General features: G+C 39.6%; 1 protein-coding gene across 5 annotated transcripts in view; it reads left to right on the top strand.

The window, feature by feature from the left end:
* LOC125459423 (activating molecule in BECN1-regulated autophagy protein 1-like) overlaps positions 1-18,574 on the top strand; it is a 331,981-nt gene that overhangs the window by 89,361 nt on the left and 224,046 nt on the right. For 4 of the 5 annotated variants that reach the window (XM_048545862.2, XM_048545859.2, XM_048545860.2 and 1 more), the window contains one exon: positions 8,993-9,166. The exons of the other annotated variant lie outside the window; for it this stretch is intronic. In XM_048545862.2, coding sequence (XP_048401819.1) covers positions 8,993-9,166 — 174 coding nt within the window. The remainder of the gene's footprint in view (positions 1-8,992; positions 9,167-18,574) is intronic. 5 annotated transcript variants of the gene reach the window in all.

Genomic DNA, 18,574 nt, shown 5'->3' with positions numbered 1-18,574 from the left:
TGATTTTTTTTTTCTGCAGGCAACATTTTCATTCCCCCTTATTAATTTATTAAATAAAGCCATCACGTCAGAAAAATACCTTCTCTGTTTTTGCTGAAATGTGGGGTATTTTGATACATACGTATGTAGGAATAGGATAATTCATCAATACCCACAATAATTATCGATTCTCCATTGATGGTAAAGCCACGAGACACGTGGAAAGCTCTGGTTTCCTTAATACCACAGTATTTAAGTTGGTACAAAAACCAGGCATGAGTTAACAAAACATTTTTTTTTAAATAACTGACATTTCTAGGCTTGAAAAGTCATCACCTTGACTGCCTTTGGCAAATTTCGCTTGCAAGTAAAACTCTATTTTCTATATCTCTCATCTCTGTTACAGATTTAAATTGGACACTATTCATTGCAGAAGATTCGTTATGTTTTCCCCAAGTATGGTAGTTTCCGAATCTTAACTAGACGTTCCAAGTTCATTTGCAAGGACATCATTACTGCGATGATTCTTGGATCCCAGTTAGTTGAATAATTCCTTGTTGAAGAGTTTGAACCATTGGTGCTGAACCCCTATACCCACCAAAACACTTCTTGTAGCCTCCGTTACATCTCCTCTTATACCTCTTGTTGCCTTATTCACCATTAGTTACCCACCTGAAAGTATCCTTGTCCCTTCTCAAAAATACCTGCAGCGGCATCCTCTGACCCTCCGCTTGCTGATTCCCTCACTCTTGACCCAAGAAATGGCACTCCCAAACACTGGCATTCAGGCCAGTGCAGCTGTCGGAGGCTTAACCCCACCGCAAACCCAACTTTCGTAGCTCAGGGCCTCAGCTCCTGGCATTCAGCCAAACTCTGCCCCAGCAACTCACTCAATGCCAGCACTGACTTGCCTAACTGCTTGCTGCTCCTTGAATCACTGTATATTTGTGTCTCTCAGTTTTGTTACTAGTGAGCCTCAGAGCAGTGTTTCACCCTTGTATTCACGTGTGTGACTTCAGATGCCCCCGTGAGTGGATTTTCCTTGGTGATTTAGAGTCTTTCAGGGCAAATGTAGCTGTTGTCCCCTGTGTATTTTGAGTGTGGACTGTCACAGCCTCAGTGTTTGCTCATTTCAAATCTGACAAAGAATGGTGTGAATGGTGATCACCCATCCCTTCCTCCCACCCCAAGCCGCACCCCCAGCTACCTACTAACCTCATCCCACCTCCTTGACCTGTCCGTCTTCCCTGGACTGACCTATCCCCTCCCTACCTCCCCACCTATACTCTCCTCTCCACCTATCTTCTTTTCTCCCATCTTCGGTCCGCCTCCCCCTCTCTCCCTATTTATTCCAGTTCCCTCTCCCCATCCCCCTCTCTGATGAAGGGTCTAGGCCCGAAACGTCAGCTTTTGTGCTCCTGAGATGCTGCTTGGCCTGCTGTGTTCATCCAGCCTCACGTTTTATTATCATGGTGTGAAGGAACATTTTTTTCTCACAAAGGACTGCGAGTGGTGGGCCTTCATTCCTGTGTTTGTGATGATTGCTTTTTCCGTTAAGCTGCTTATGTAGGGAATGGGAGTCTGGATTCTGTGGTCATGTGACCGGTTGGCATGCAGTGCTTAATGTCATCGTATTCTAAGACCCACCTGAAAAAAACGGCAGTCATGGACCAGCACCTCAGAACGAAGAGATTTCATATCTTGAAAAGTAATCATATTTGTGTGTGGATGAGGGATGAATATTTATGATGTCAGGCCCCAATGGGATAGTGCACCGGAAATCACACACTGCCACTCCTGAAGTTGTCACAAAAGCTAAAGATTTTATAGAAGTACACTAAATTCCTCAATTTACCTCTTTTTTTTTAGACCAGAGTGGCAAGGCACAGACCACTGAGTTGTTATTCTTTACACCACAAATTAAATTTTAGCAGTAGGTAAATGATTATGAATGTCAACATATACTTCTGCTATTTAAAACTCTAACCCCTTTATAAAACTGCCCCTCATGTTCATTCAGACAGACACAAAGAAAACATTGTTATGGGCGGAGGGGAAATTAGGAAGCTGTTGTCTGGTTGCTGTCTCAGGGTGCACAGATCCTTTTGGCTTGTGAGAACATGCTGCCTCTCCCTGTTTCTTCTCCAGGGGCTTTCACTTGCTTGTAGGAGACACAAAGAAAGTGGCTCGTAAATGATAAGCTCTCTGACTGGTTGGTTAAAAGCCACAGCTGGTGAGGGAAAAATAAACAGGCTTTCTCCTGGCTTTAGGCGATTTCTGCCACAGAGAAAAGGGTATCAGTTTTCTCTTTTCAAATGTCTGAAGATTCCTTGCTATATCATTCACACCCGCAAGCTGTCTGCTACCTGGAAGCCAATCACCTCATTTTCAGCAGGCAGAAGATCTTTGACAGGAGGTTATCACTGCACAGACCACTACAATCAGCTGCTGTCTGCAGTAGTCTGCCCCACTGATTTAACAAATAACGTAATAAACAGTAATGGTAATTTGCTTTTAGAAAGCGTAGCCTTCCCTTTTACGCTCTTTGGTCTTTTAAAACAATCCTTTTCCCATTTCAATTCACAATTAAAAATCAATGATATTATACACGTCTCGAGTGGGTGGGAATTGAACCTGTGCTTCCTGGTGCAGTAGCAGGGGCACTCCAACAGTACCACAATAACCCTCAGTATGGAAATGGGACAGGCATCATGGTCAAGTATGCACCAGTGTTAGACTTCCAAGCGGCTATGTTCTCAACTACATTCGTTCAGATTTGTTGTATGTTTACGTAGGGTTCAACAAATGGAGATGTTTGGTTTTGTATCGGAAACTGGATCATTGAATATATTCAAAGCTGAGTTATGCAGATTTCTTGATGTAAAAGGGAATTATGTGGAAAAGGCAGGAAAGTATTGTTAAGGTCACAATTTCATATTTACATTCCAGTGTCATAGATCATTGAGGCATAGAGTAATACAGCATGGAAACAGGCCCTTTGGCCCAAACTGGTCCATACTGATCATGGTGCCCACTCGGCTAGTTCCAATTACCCACGTTTGATCCATGTCCCTCTAACCCCTTCCCATCCCTGTACCTATCCAAATTGCTCTTGTACCTGCCTCAACCGTTCTCTGCCAGCCCATTCTATATAAACACCACTCCCTCTGTGAAGAAGTTGCTGCTCAGGTCCTTCTTAAATCTTTCCTCTCTCACCTTAAACCTATGACTTCTAGTTTTCAGTTCCCTACCCGTGGGAAAAAAAACTATACGCATTCATCCTATCTACGCCCCTCATGATTTTATACATCTCAATAAGGTCACCCCTCATTCTCCTACATTCCAAGGAATAAAGCCCTATTGTGGTCAACCTCTCCCTATAACTCAGGCCTACTAGTCCTGGCAACATCCTTGTAAGTCTTCTTTGCACACTTTCCGGTTTAATTATGTCCTTCCTATAACAGGGTGACCAAAACTGTACGCAATACTCCAAGTGCAGCCTCACCACTGACTTGTACAACTGTAACATTACGCCCCAACCCCTACACTCAGTGCCTTGACTGATGAAGGCCAGCATGCTAAATGCCTTCTTCACCACCCTGTCCACCTACGATGTGACTTCCAATGAACTTTGTACTTGTGTTCCATATCACTGTTCAGCACCTTACCATTCACTGTATAAGTTCTACCTTGGTTTGACTTTCCAAAGTGCAACACCTCACACTTAGCTTTGTTGAATTGCATTCGCCAATTCTCAGCCCTCTTCCCCATCTGTTCAAGATCCCAGTGTAATTTTTGATAACCTTCCTGGCTGTCAATGATACCTCCTAATTTTGTATCAATCACAAAATACTAATCATGCTTTGCGCATTCACATCCAGATCACTTATGTAAATAACAAATAACAATGTCATTGAATGATGAGTTGCACTGTTGAATTGCGGAAGTCATACTTCTGAACATAATTTATCAGTTACTGATTTCCTAATGTTAGCTCTGTTTATTAGCGATGGGAGTTTGTTGTAAATGAGGCATGTCCCCATGGTATTGTTGTATGGTAACAATTAAATGTCTACGTACATTGAAAGACTTACTTGGTCCATCACTCCCTCCTCACAGTTGTCATTTCATACTCTATTTTCTGACTTAATTGGTTCATTAAGCTTTTTGATGCCTCAATGGAGTCATTATATTATGGGATCTGCTGTTCTGAAGTAGCTGAGTATGCAGTCAATGGAAAATCATTGAATTAACAACAAGTTAAACACGTGCTGTCACTCTAACTGAAAACTCTAGGAAAAACTGTGCTTTGTTGAATGAAATGTAACTAAGTTTTTAATACCACTGCAGACACCCATTGCTCCTCACACCCCAACCCCTCTTCAATCCTCGAGAAGCTAGTGAACTACTTGTGAAACACCAAATTTCACTATGATGTCTGGAAGTTTATTTTAGCTTCTGTCTGAATCCAGTAATAATTATTCATTTTAGGACTTGACATTTTAGTTTATATCCTGCTCAGCTGTCTGTTAGAATACTTCAATGTGATTGGCTACTTGACCTTCTTGTAGTGATCATTGCATCATGTCTGGAGATCACCTTGGCTTGATGGCAGCTTTAAGCTATTTGGAAAAGGAAGTGCCATATTTATGTTAGGAAGCTTCCATTGTTGTTTCACTGTGGACTGAAAAACACAAGTGACTATAGTGAAATAGCCAAATTGGAGCATTTAATGATGTTTGCGGTAACAAAAAAGAAATGTACACTTTCTGTGAACTAAATGTCAGTGATTTCATTGTCTGTCTCTCTCTCTCTCGGAGACATATACATCTCCTGCATTGAAATTAGTTGTTGTTTCTGTTCCTTCACCAATAAGTGTGTTTTGGAATCTATAGCTATTGGAGGCAAAGTCTCCGTGGGTTGAAGTCATGTCTGGCACTAAAGATGATGGCTGTTGTTGTTGAGGCCAGTCATTTCAGCTTGAGGGCATCTCTACAGGAGTTCCCCGGGGCAGCGTTTTAGGTCCAGCCATCTGCAACTGTTTTATCAATGACGTTCCCCTCCATTGTAACATCACAAGTAGGGATGTCACTGATGGTTGCACAATGTTCAGCGCCATGTATGACTCCAAAGGTACCTAAACAGTTCATGTTCAAATGTAACAAGATCTGAACAATATCGAGGCTTGGGCTGATAAGTAGCAAGTATCATTTGTGCCAAGCAATGACCATCTCCAATCAGAGACAATCTGACCACAGACCCCTGATAGTCTATGGTGTTACTATCACTGAATCCTCCTCTATCAACAACTTTGTAGTTATCATTTACCAGAGATTCAACTGAACTCATCACACAAACACAGTGACTGCAATAGTAGGTCAGAGGCTAGGAATACTGCAGTGATTAACTCACTTCCTGACTCTGCAAAGCCTGCCCACCATGGACAAGGCTCCAGTCAGGATTGTGATGGAATATTCCCCACTTGCCTGGATGAGTGCAACCCCAACAACACTCAAGCAACTTGAAACCATCCAGGGCACAGCGGCCCGCTTGATTGGCACCACATCCAAAAGCATCCACTCCCTCCACCACCGATGCTCCGTAGCAGCAGTGTGTACCATTGACCAGATGCACTGCAGAAATTCACCTGAGATCATTGGACAACACCTTCCAAAACCCATTATCGTTCCCATTTCATAGGCCAAAAGTAGCAGATCCACGGGAACGCCACCACCAGCAAATTCCCCTCTAAACCTCTCGCTATCGTGACTTGGAAATATATGGCCATACCTTCAGTGTTGCTGGGTCAAAATCCTAAAATTCCCTCTAAGGGCATCATGGGCCAAGTTACAGAACATGGGTTGCAGCAGTTCAAGAAGGCAGCTCACCACCTCCTTCTTGAGGACAACTAGCGACAGGCAATTAATGCCAGCCAGCCAGCAATACCTTTGAGCCATGAGTGAATAAAGAAGTTTTCAAACACTTTTCTGTTCAAAGCAGTGATTTTTAAGATGCTTGTTTATTTTCCATCATCAATGCTGGGAAGACGTGCTAACTGTTTTGCTTTATTTTCTATAGAAAAATAGCTAGCATGTGTTTGAATTCTTTGATTCCGCCAGATCTCATTGTTTTGTATTGAAATCATAGTAAGTTTTTGTGCTTCTAAATTAAAACGTGTGTTTGTTTATGCCCTACCAGTACTTGGTTTAGTATACTTGGAATACTGACTTGGTTTTTATTTGGGAAAAGCGATAAGAAGCTTGAATTTTATATGTTTTGTGCTTGTAGCATTTGAGAGGAATAACTCAGTCTCCCATTGCAACTCTAGTCATTTTAACCAGGCCCTTACTCACAATCTGCGTTGCCAAACTCCGTCTAAATTTACTGGGGCCTTGGGATATGGCTAATAATTTCCACAGGAGCAGTACGGTATTACATGCCAGTCTCTACATGAAGGATTTAAATAATCTAATGATGAAGCAAAAAGATATTGGAGTTCACTTCATTAAACTGCTGGCCAAAAAAGCAAACAGTTCAATTCCCTGCAAGACATTCAAAATGGCTACATAGGAAACTGCTGTAACATATAGTTTTCTATGCATTGTAATTTGGAGGGTACTAAATGGGTTTTAAAAAGAATATTTGTAGCTTATTGCCCATACCTCATTGTCCTGGTGAAGATGGTGGTGAGCTGCGTTCTTGCACTGTATAGTATAGACATGCAGATTGCTTTAGTAAGGGAATTCCAAGATTATTGGTCTAATGACAGTGAGGGAATGATATAGTTCAAAGTCCTGATTTGAGGCTTGGAGGGGAATGTGTAGGTGATGGTTTTCCCCGACATCTCCTGTCCTTGTCCTTCCAGATCATGGAGACTGGGTTTGGAAGGTGCTGTTGGAAGAGCCTCGGTGAATTATTACAGTGCATCTTGTAGTTAGTGCCTACATTGCTTACCATGTTCAATGCTGAAGAAGGTGGATAAGGTGTCAGTCAAGCAGCTACTTTGTTTTGAATGATGCCAGTCTACTTGAGTGATGTTGAAACTGCATCCAGGCAAATGCATTGCAATGTAGCTGTCCAGATCACATCTTATTAGCTTACAATTTCTAAATGAATGTTTTTTGATTAGTGTCAAATTAGCTGCAACACTTGAATTATTTTTCACAAATTCTGGCATCGCATTTTCCTTGCAGGTAATTGTACAATGCACCAACAACTCATTTGAAAAGTATTAAGTTTACATGTTTAAAGAATTAGAATTAGGTTGTTCATTTTCTGAAAATGATTTGCTGAACTATTAGATTGTATTGAGGCTGAGGGAGTCAATGTGAGAAGCTTTCTCTTTTTGCAGGCTTTAATATCTAGAATCCTGTTTTACTGACTGCAGATGAAACTTTACTCTAAAATATGCACTGCTGATGGACTCTGATCTAATTATGAGATTTTCTTCTTTGCATTTCAATTCTCCTGGCCTGCTGCATAACTGATTCAAAAGTATTTTAGATAATCCAGCTAACACTTGAAAATGCTTATTAATGAAGTGACACAGTCCAGAAGAATACAAAATTCAGGGATGTATCCTTAACCCTGATAAATAGCTTCATGCAGTTATACACCGATGAATAAAAAAAGAACTGTTTGTGGTTCGTGGAAGAATTGTCATGACTAGAGTAACATTGTTTAAATTAATAAATTGAACTGCTGGTGATGGAATTTTGAATGAATTGTGCAGGTATGATTTTGTAATTCAGAAAGAAAAATACCATGTTGCACTTCATCATAAGTGCTGTTTACTGTCAGTGCATCACAGCGTAGATTTTGTATTCTACTGATTTTGTAAAATTGCAAATATTAAGCTACACCAATTCATTTGAAAATAAATCCCTGGTAGTTTTCCCCTTTTGACTTGTTGGCTTTGGAAGGTGGAGGAAAAATTGGCTTGACGTCGTTCTACAAAAGCAACCTGTCGAAGATGTTTCTAACAGTGACGTCCTCGGTAGGATGTCGAAGCTTTAAGGTTATTTGTGTGCTACTGCACTGCCAATATTCCAAATGAAATAGATTCAGAACAGATCTAGCACCTCCAGACAAGATATCCATGCTGCTTTGGTCATAAACTCCAGTAGAATTGTGTTCCCTACAACCTGAAATGTTATCTTCTGGAACATCTCCCATTGTACAATTATCATTAGGCCAGAGAATCTTAGTAACGAAAGAAGGAGAGGAAGCCTAGAACAGCAGTGGCTGTGCGTAAAAATGAAGCCGCAGTGTCATGACCAAAAATCACCAAACGTGTGATGAAAGTTGTCATTGTATGTGCCTTTTTTTTTCCCTGCTAAAACCGCACTGATGCATGGTTTAGATTCTGTCACGACTATTCAGTTCCAGGTATCATGACAACATTAGTTCAAAAATGGACAAAATAACTGACTTCTGAAGGTATATGAAAGTGAATGCCCTTAACATCGATGCAGCTTTTTATCAAATGTGACAACGATTAGGACAGATGACAGTAGGGATAATGTATTAGCATCAACTGCGTGTTAATAACCTGATGTAAAATGAGTAAATTGGACTTAAAATTGGAAGTCTAACTACTGGGGTGCTGCAAAGGTTAATACTCAGCTATTTGCACTTCTGGAATCAAGTTGGTTGAAGGGTCCGAGTACACTGTATCTAGGTGTATTAAATGCACCAGGTGCAAAGGTAAACAGTGTGGAGGGTCCTAGGTGTCGTTGTTCATAAGTTACTGAAAGCAAGCAGTTCAGAAGGCAATTGGCATATTGGTCTTTATTGCAATCGCAATAACATCTCTATTCTGGTTGCTTAATATTCCTATTGTGATTCTGCAGTGCCACTAATCATTGTGCATCTGTCATTGAATTACATGCTACCGCATGTCTTCATGTCTGGTATTTATAAATCCAGTTTTTCTAATGGATTGATAAATTATTAATTGCACCTGCACTGGCAGGCTGATTTAAATTGAAATATTACACCCATGTCTCTTCAGGTTATCCCCCGCCTATTACGCCCATCGCATCATCCAGTACCTCTCTCGAAGGGACAGTATTCGACAGCGCTCAATGCGGTACCAGCCAAATCGAATGCGAGCTAGTTTGGAAAATTCAGCAAGCAGCCCAGCCCAGCCCATTGATGGTGCTGATATGGATTTTGATGATTTTGAGTAAGTACGCATTGAATTTATAATTGATATGCAGGGCTACTGTGACCGTTAAACTTCTGACCACTTAAACTTTCCACTCTAGCAGTTAAAAGCATCCGCTTTACCTGTGTTAGCTTTATGTTCTGTACCCCATCTTTTTAGCTCTCCTTTCTCATTCATATATCTTTTTCTCTTCATCTTTCCTTCTCTATCTCCTTCATTCTCACCCACTAATTCTATTGCCCTCTTCTTCCTCCAGTCCCCCTTCTACCTCCTGCCTTTACCCATCTGCCCTTTCATTTGTTCTGTTAAATGCCATTTGTCAATAGAATTAAGAAGAAATGTTGCACCATCCTGAATCTCCTCTGGGAACAGATGGATAGGTCTATTAAATAGGAGTTTAAAAGTATGTTATAATCTTGTGAAGATGAATATTCCAATTAACCACAAAGTTCTTAAATGTCCCATGGCGATGAGGGCTTGATAAATTCTTATGGCTAATGTTGTGCTAGTGCTAAATAAGTTTCTCTTACATATTTGAATAATTATAGACCCAGAGAACAATAATCTCTTAGTTCTATGACTATGATCTCTTGCACCATCTCCCTCCTCCCCTACCTCACACAAGCACCTACTACATTTTTGAAATTTTTTTTCTGATGTGATCAAGGAGAATGTACTCTTTTAGAAGCATGACTGTAGTCGTGGAAGTTTAAAATATCAGAAACTGGTCATTCCTGTGCTGTTAATTTTAATTTAGACAGGAGTCTAATTTTTTTGAACCTTTTTGTTTACAGTTCACCCTTATTTGTGTTAGCTCATTCAATCTCCTTTTGGAACGTTTTGAAATTTTGTGAAGTTACAAACCTTGGCTGAAGTATGGATCTAGAACCACAGCTTGTTCTGAATTATTGATGATACCCTACTTAATTTGAGTCATGGGCTAGAATGCCAGCAGTTGGTGGCTGAGACATGGCCTTGGGCTTCAAAGAATGTTATTTTAGTGCTTATCTTGTTACTCTGAATTACTTAGCTAGCTGATATTGCTAATGACTTTTGAGGTGTAATATTTTCACCATGAAAATGAATACCTATAATTACTGCATTGGAAATTCTGCTTTAGTAACATAATCCAAACACCCATTGTGCTAAGTTTTGGAAAGTGTTTTGTTTTGCGTTCTTGCAATGTGGCAGGGCAGACAGGAGAGTGACGTTAATTCAGTGGTCAGACCAGCTTTGATCTTATTGAGTGGTGGAACAGCCTTCAGTAGCCAAATGGCCTGACTCCTGCTCTTGATATGTTCTTCTTGTGTTTTTCTCTCACTCCGGATTCATCTGTATACTAACAGATGTAAGATTTGTCACAGACCATTTAAGTTGGGCAACATCTTAGAACATGGTTTACAGGTTGCCCATTAATATGAATGGTATCAATGTTGTTTGATTAATACAACTGGAAATGGGCTTATCACAAAAAAAATCAACAATTTTACATAACTGATAATGGTTTTTTTAAAAAAGTATACCAAACAACTTTCTCATTTATATGGATGTACAATAGTCAATTCCTTGGTAAACCGAAACATTTAAAACATACATGTCCCTAAATGAATGAACTTGATTTGAAGTACTTGTAGGCTGAAAGATTGGCACAATGACAATTAATTTGTTCTGGGGCATGATCTGTTTGGTGGCCTTAGCCGGTTTTGAACACTTTTTTTTCAAAATAGTATAAAAGATTGTAGAGTGCAATTTGGGCTTGAGTTGGATGTTAAATCCCAAGATTTTTTGTGCTTATTTGCTTGATTTCAGATATTTTGCTTTGGGGGAAGAAAATCCACTGCAGCCAAATGAAAGTTACTGTAGACTCAACCGTAGAGACTTTGAGCAGAGGAAGGGAGTATGATTCTGCATGCACGTGCTGGGCTCTTTGAAAGCACAGTTGTGCTTAGTTCTATGCCCTGCTTTTAGTTCATAATCGTATAAATTCCTCATCCTCAAATATCTATACAACTACCTTTCAACACTTATGTAACTAATCAGCTTCCATTACCTTTGTTTCGTCATGTTTCAGATCCTAACAACTCATAAGAATCAAAGTATTAATTCCCTGTGTTGATTATTTCCAACGAACTTAATTTGACTGTGGGCCCACTAATTAAAAGGAGTGGCTTTATTCTTTATCAAAGCAGTTCGTAATTTTGAAATCCTGTTTAGTCCCCTTGAAGCAGAGAGGGTTGCCTTTTCCAATCTGGCCCATAAATGAAGGTTCTCACCTCTAGTAAGATCCTGGGAAATCTCTGCACCCTTTCTTCTCTGATAAAGCAACACCAATTTAAGATTGAGGTGAGGAGAAATTCCTTCGCTCAAGAGTCTTAGGAATTTCTTGCCGAAAAGCTGTGGAGGCAGAGTCCTTGAGTATCTTTAAGACTTAGATTCTTGATTTAAGAAATTGAGGGTTGCAGGGAAATTGCGGAAAAGTAGATGTGCGGGATGTTGGATCAGCCATGAGCTCATTGAATGATGGAGCAGACTTGAGAGGCTTATTTGTTATGGTCTTATTATGTAGTGCCAAGAATTGCTGTCAGCACCCCATCTGAGGGTTAACAAGTGAATCATGAAGTTTGAAACTGATAGCTTTTGTGTTTTGTGCCTCAATGTTTAAACTGATGTAACCCAGATGATCTTTTAATTATTTTATGTGGACGTTGAGGTTCCTCAGCCGTATTGAAAATCATTTTTGGCGCTGTTAGTAGAATGCTATATTTATTAGCGCTGGCAAAGTGCATGACCTCATAATTCTCTATGTTTGAACCCTTCCAGCCATATTTATTTTCAAACCTATTATGACCTCAGAACTTGGCAGCTTATTAACCACTTTTTCTAAATCACTGACTTGGATGTTGCTGTGTTATGGCGGTAAAGCTGTCAGCATTTCCCATATCTAGTGACCTGAAACTGACTGCAATGTCTGGAGTTCACATACATGCAGTTAAATTACAATATTCTGAAATTGGTATCAGTGAATCTATGCTTCTTCAAAAAGTTTGTTGTTGAGTTTCCCCAGAATGTGGTTGATTAGAAATCTTGGAACTGATGGGAACATTTTTTATGGCTACTAGTTTTGCTGTAAAAGAACTGCACTTTATTGAATGTGGTGTCACTAGGCTTCTAATAGTTCTTTATTTTAGGTGAGCAGTTCTTGCTAAAATGATTTCGTATTTGTAGAATGTGGCATTTTTCCAATATGAATTCAAAATGTCATTACTTGTATGTTTTTCTTTAATAACTATTTGCTATTTTAGTTATTAGCTTAATCCCTTTTCTCATTCATTTATTTCACTGTGTAAAAAAAAAATGTAAAATTAAAAGTGCATTTTACTTCCTTCTTTACTATCTGTGAGAATAATTCAGCCTGACTCATTACTGAGTCTGCTGCCCACATTGCCTTTGCTGGAAGACCTTGTGACATTGATGCCAGACTCATGCCAACATCAGAAAAGGGGAAATCAATTGCATAGCAATCTCTAAGTATTTTATGGGCAGCCTTCTTTGAGATTAGTATCAGGCTGGCATCATATATCTCAGACTCCTCAAAGCATTTTCATGCATTGTTTACTTTACAGTGCAGTGACTGTTGTTGATTAAACAATTATAACAGTCATTTTGTGAGCAGCAGCATCTCAGCATTGAGATCGGTGATCAGCTATTTGGTTTTGCCCATGTTAGCTGCGGGAACATTGGTTAATGTTCTACTAGACAAACTTTCTGTTTATCTTCAAGTTGCCAGGTTGGGTTCTTAGTAGGTGTAGTTCAATGAAGCATTGGAGAAACAGCACAATGTAACACCATTATCCGTACTGCACTGGAATGTTTCAGATTTCAAGCACAAAACTTCAAACATCTGCCCCAGAGATACTGTCTGAGCCACAGCTGATGCACCCAATTGGTCAAGGCTTTAAATCTTTGGAGGATCCATGATTCTCTTGTTTGTACTAATTGGGTGTTTTTTGTGGCATCCTAGCATGTCCTGATTTGTGAAAAGCATCTGAAATGTGCAATCTTTTGTTCCGCCTGATTTTAGATTTGAATTTGGGCCAGAACAGCTGATTTTGGGAATCTTTTTAAAATTTTGCTTAGTTTATCGTATTCAAAATTGCTGTTTTACATTAAGCCTTGGATTTTACAGCATGGAATGAAGCCCTTTTGCCCACCATGTCTGCACCAGTCATCAAACCTCCATGTATCCTAATTGTGTTTTCCAACACTTGGCCTGACTTATATGCTATGACATTTTAAGCGTTCATCTGCACCGTTGTAAATGCCCTGAGATTTCCTGCCTTTATTACCCTTTTAGACAGCAAGTTCCAGATATCCACAACCCTCTGGTGAAAAACAAGTGTTTCCTCAAAACCCCTCTCAGTGCCCTGCTTCTTATCCTAAAACTGTGTCCCCCATGTGCTAAGTTTTCCCATATCTACTCCATCTATGCCTCTCAAAACTTTATATACATCAATCCGATTGCCCCCTCGGTCATCTCCACTCTAAAGAAGACAACACCACCATATGAGTCAGAGAACCAGTGGAGGCAATGGCCTAATGTATTATTGTTGGACCAGAAACCCAGGTAACGTTTTGCGAAACCTGGGTTCAAATCCTGCCATGGCAAACGGTGGAATTTACATTCAATAAAAATCTGTTATTAATGAATCCAATGATGACTGAGAATTCATTGTTGATTTCCAGGAAAACCTATCTGGTTCACTAATGTCCTTTAGGGAAGGAAACTGCCACCCTTATCTGGTCTAGCCTCTATGTGACTCCAGACCCACAGCAATGTGGTTGACTCTGAACTGCCCTCTGGGCAATTGGGGTTGGGCAATAAAAGCCAGTTGTGCTGCCATTCTGCAATTTTTAAAAAAATGTGTCTGTTTGCTTCATTAGAAAGTGTAATAGTATCAGATGCCAATAAAACAAATCTAAATTATTATGGATTTTTTTTAATGGGTAATTTTACAATTTCACTTCCCTATGCACGATGCATGAGGTGTCTGCCTTTTTATTTCAAAATGTTTTAGGGTGCAAAACCTTCGGACATAATTGATGTTCCTCATATTCTTGTGATTCTTGTTCATAAGTTCCTACAGTAATTCTTCCATTCAATTAGGAATCGTAAAAAAAGCAGCAGCTGCTTTATGTGAATAACTGCAGCAAATCATCACTATCCCCTCTTGCATTTCATAAAAAGTTTTAATTATTCTCAGTGGGAAACAGTTTTATATCCCTGTTAAGCTGAATGACAACACAGCAAAACTGATTAATAAGTTAAAATGTAAACGGAGCATGCTTCAACATTGTTATGTTTTAAAAATCTTGTCATTTGGCATTCTGTATTAATTAGCTATAGACACATTAATCTCATAATTGGAGATATATTGTTTATTTTTAGTGAATTTGTTTAAAACTGGGCCAGGGAGGAGCTTTATTTCTTGGCACTTGGATTGATTAACAATAACATATAGCATTTCTACATCCAGGGCAAGCATAGTTTGTTCAGGGCCCTGGATAAAATTGAGACACAAGTCTGTACAGAATGTTCTTGGTAGGTTTGAATTTGAATAAATTAATGCTTGAAAATTTGTACCAAAAGATAGTCACTGTGTAAATTGTATCTGTATTTTTTTACATAACACTGTAATCTTGAACTTGGAATTTGATCATAGCTTACAGAACCGAGTCCTGCTGAGCAGAAACACAAGTTCAATTATTAATTTTCTGTGGCAATAGACTGAAGTACTTTGACGAAAATGTGTCCATTGGAGTTACCTTGAAATGTGTTTTATGCTCTAATTATGTCATCTGAACCCCCTGTGCCTTCATATTCATTCTAGATATTTGTTATTTGGTGCTTTATGAATCTTGTTTCTAACTCTGACCTTTGCCAATGGCTCCCCTCAATTGAAACAGACTTCCAAGAACCTATTTTCCAGTGACTGAAGGCTGCCATTTCTGTTTTGGTAGAGCCGCCTTGTCACTGGGTCATGATTTTCTGCTTTCTGGTGCTGTGTAGAAATGCACGGTAATCTGATTTTGCAATGTATTAATTTTCTGGAGGAATGTATTCTACCTGTGCGTATCTCTTGTTATTATTCACTGTTGTAATAAGCAATATGAGAGGGATGGTTTGTGTGTTATTTCTGAACAACGACCGACTGCTTCAAGCTTTTTGTACACATGAACCGGGAGTGTTCGTTTGAAAGGATTTGGCATGTCTTTGGAGATTGGAATAGGGTTGTGTTGACATTTATTTATCAATCTACAATTGCTCATAGATGACCTATTAATGTTATGAATAAATCAAGGAATTGCTGTGTGTTGAAGGCAAATTTTTGGCATATTTTAACAAGAAATTCCTTGGAATATTGACTTTTTTTGGGAAATAAATTTTGCAATTATTGGAGCACAGATGCTGAATTGGTTCTATGACCGGTGGAACTATCGAGAAGGAAAAATGCTCTTCTACATCTGAAGGCCTCAAGGAAAGTGACAGTAGATCTATTATTTATAATATTCCAAAATTCCATGGATGCCAGAAATGTCCCAGAGGATTGCTAAAATGCTAATATAACATCCTTACCAAAAAGGAACGGAGGAGAAAGTAAAAAATTACAGACCAGTTAGTTTAACTTCTGTCACAAGGAATTCAATATTAAAGAAGTAATAACAGCACATTTGGAAAGTCAAAATATAACCCATCAGAGTCAGCAAGGCTGGATGAAGGGTAAATCATATTTGACAAATTTGCCAGAGTTCTTCAAAGGTGCAACAAGTAATATGGATAATGGAGACCTTGTAGGTGTACTATATCTGGACTTCCAGAAGATTTTTGATAAAGTGCCACACAAAAAGTTGATACAGAAGGTAAGATCACGTAGAGCTTGGGTAATTTATTAGCTCGGTCATGAATTGCCTAACCAATAGAGAGAAGATAGGGATTAATGGGTCTTTTTTTTTTACTGGTTGGCAAGATGTAACTAGTAGAGTATGACAGAGTTTGGTCCTCAGGCTCCAACTATTTATATTAATTACTTAGATGCAGGGATAGAAAGTACTGTAGCCAAATTTTCAGATGATGCTAAAATAGGTTGGAAAGTAAGTTGCAATGAAGAAATATGCAAATGGATATAGATAGGTTAGGTAAATGGGCCAAAATTGGCAGATGAAGTTTTACGTGGATAAGTGTGAGGTTATTGTTTATGGTTGGAGGAGTAGAAATGTGATTTATTATCTAAATGGAGGGAAACTTCAGGGTGCTTTTGTGTTGAGGGATTTGGGTACCCTCTTGCATGAATCACAGGAAAGGAGTATGTGGGTACAGCAGGTTTTAAAAAAAAAAGGAAAACGGAATTTTGGCACTTATTGTTAAAGGGATCGAGGATAAATGTAGGGGAAAATCGCTGCAGCTGTACAGGCATGAGTGAGATTTAATTGAGGTACATGAGATGCTAAAGGGACTGACAAAATAGATGTGGAAAGGATGCTTCCTTATGGGCGATTGTAGAATGAGAAATCATACTTTCAGGATAAGAGGTAGCTGATGTAAAACAGAAATTAAGAGAAAGAACTTCTCTCAAATGGTCGTGAATCTGGAATTCACTACCCTGTATACTGTGGATGCTGATTTATCGAGTACATTTAAGTAGGACTTAGAGACACTTTTTAAATTAGTATTGAACTGAAGGGTTATGGAAAGTCGCCAGGAACGTGAAGTTGAGGCTGAGGTGAGATCAGCTATGATCGTATTGAGTGATAGAGCAGATTGAATTGCCTACTCCTGCTCCTAGTTCTTATGTTCTTGAGTGCATGCCAGAGGCTAGGAGTTCTGTGCTATCTCCCCAGTAGCTGTGTACCATTTACTAGGTACAAATCAAGAGTGTGGTGAAGCACTATTCACTTGTATGGACAGTGCAGCTCGAACAACAGCCAAGGAGCTGAACATAGAACATAGAACATTACAGCACAGTACAGGCCCTTCGGCCCTCCAATGTTGTGCCAACCTGTCATACCGATCTCGAGCCCATCTAATGTACACTATTCCATGTACGTCCATATGCTTATCCAATGACGACTTAAATGTACCTAAAGTTGGCGAATCTACTACCGTTGCATGCAAATGACATCATTCGAGTCAAAGCAGCCTGGTTGACTCTCTCACTCTTGACATCCAGCTTCAACAGTCACACCAATGTGCAATGGCAGCAACTTGTGCTATCTACAAAATACATTGCATCAACTCAGCAAGGCTCCTTAGATGGGACTTTCCACACTGTAACCTCTGACATCTGGAAGGATAAGATCATCAGACAGATGCACATGCCAGCAGTCGCATGTTCCCCTCCAAGCTACCCATCATCCTGACTTAGAGCTATATTGCAGTTATTTTGTTGTTGTTGTGTCAAAATCTGAAAACCCTTGCCTAACAGGGGTTCCTGTACCCTAAGGATTGCAGTGGTTCAGTAAGGCAGTTTTCTCCAGAGCAAATTGCAATTGGTAATAATTGTGGCTCAACTAGCGATGGGTAATAATTGTGGCTCAAACAGGCAGTTCTTTTCTCTACCAAACCATCACTTGAGCTGTTGTTTATTTCATGGTAGCACTCTGTGTGAAACTACAGAGTGGCTCCATTTAATTAATACAAGGCATTTTTTGTATAGTCAACAAGTATAAGTGGGCGGCAGTCAGTCAAGGTTGCAACGAGAGTAGATTTTATAGAAACACTAGAAGTCCTCTACATATGTTGGAATAAAAATTGCAGAGAATTGTTTTAATGATTGGCTTGTTGGTGTCATTACTAAGATGGATGAATATCCATATTAGTAGTGCAGCATCTAACCTGAAATTTTAACAGCTCTCAGCAATCACTGAGGGACACATAGAGAGGGTAGAACTTTGGGGAATCAAAATCTGGTTAACCAAGGAAAGGACTCCAACCTCAAATGGGTGAATGGGAGAAAAAATTGCTTCCCCAAGATACTGGACAACGTTTTACTGTTACTGCGTTGTAATCTTCACTGGGAGGTGAGGGCCTGCAACTGGTGATGCATACTATTCTCAGGGAAAAAATAAAATTGTAGGAAGCAGTCGATGAGTTGCTCCTTGAATGGAACTGAGGATTCTGTGACTATTTTCTAAAGCACGTTTAGTCAAACTGGATGCAGATAATCGAGTATCCGATGACTTTTGATGCTGTATCCGACCATGAACTAGCTCTAGTGTGGTTTCTGTATTAACCTAGAGACACTGAAACAAGCACAATGAGCTTGGCTTTCCTTGGGCTACAGGACATAAGAGTTGAGTCTGTGCTTGGTTAACGGAAATTTAACAGGATATTAATTGCTCCCTAGCCCATTCCATATGCACAAGACACTT

The sequence above is a fragment of the Stegostoma tigrinum genome, chromosome 17, assembly GCF_030684315.1.
Source record: "Stegostoma tigrinum isolate sSteTig4 chromosome 17, sSteTig4.hap1, whole genome shotgun sequence".
Classification (NCBI taxonomy): Eukaryota; Metazoa; Chordata; class Chondrichthyes; order Orectolobiformes; family Stegostomatidae; genus Stegostoma; species Stegostoma tigrinum.
This window is presented reverse-complemented; position numbering and strand designations above follow the sequence as displayed.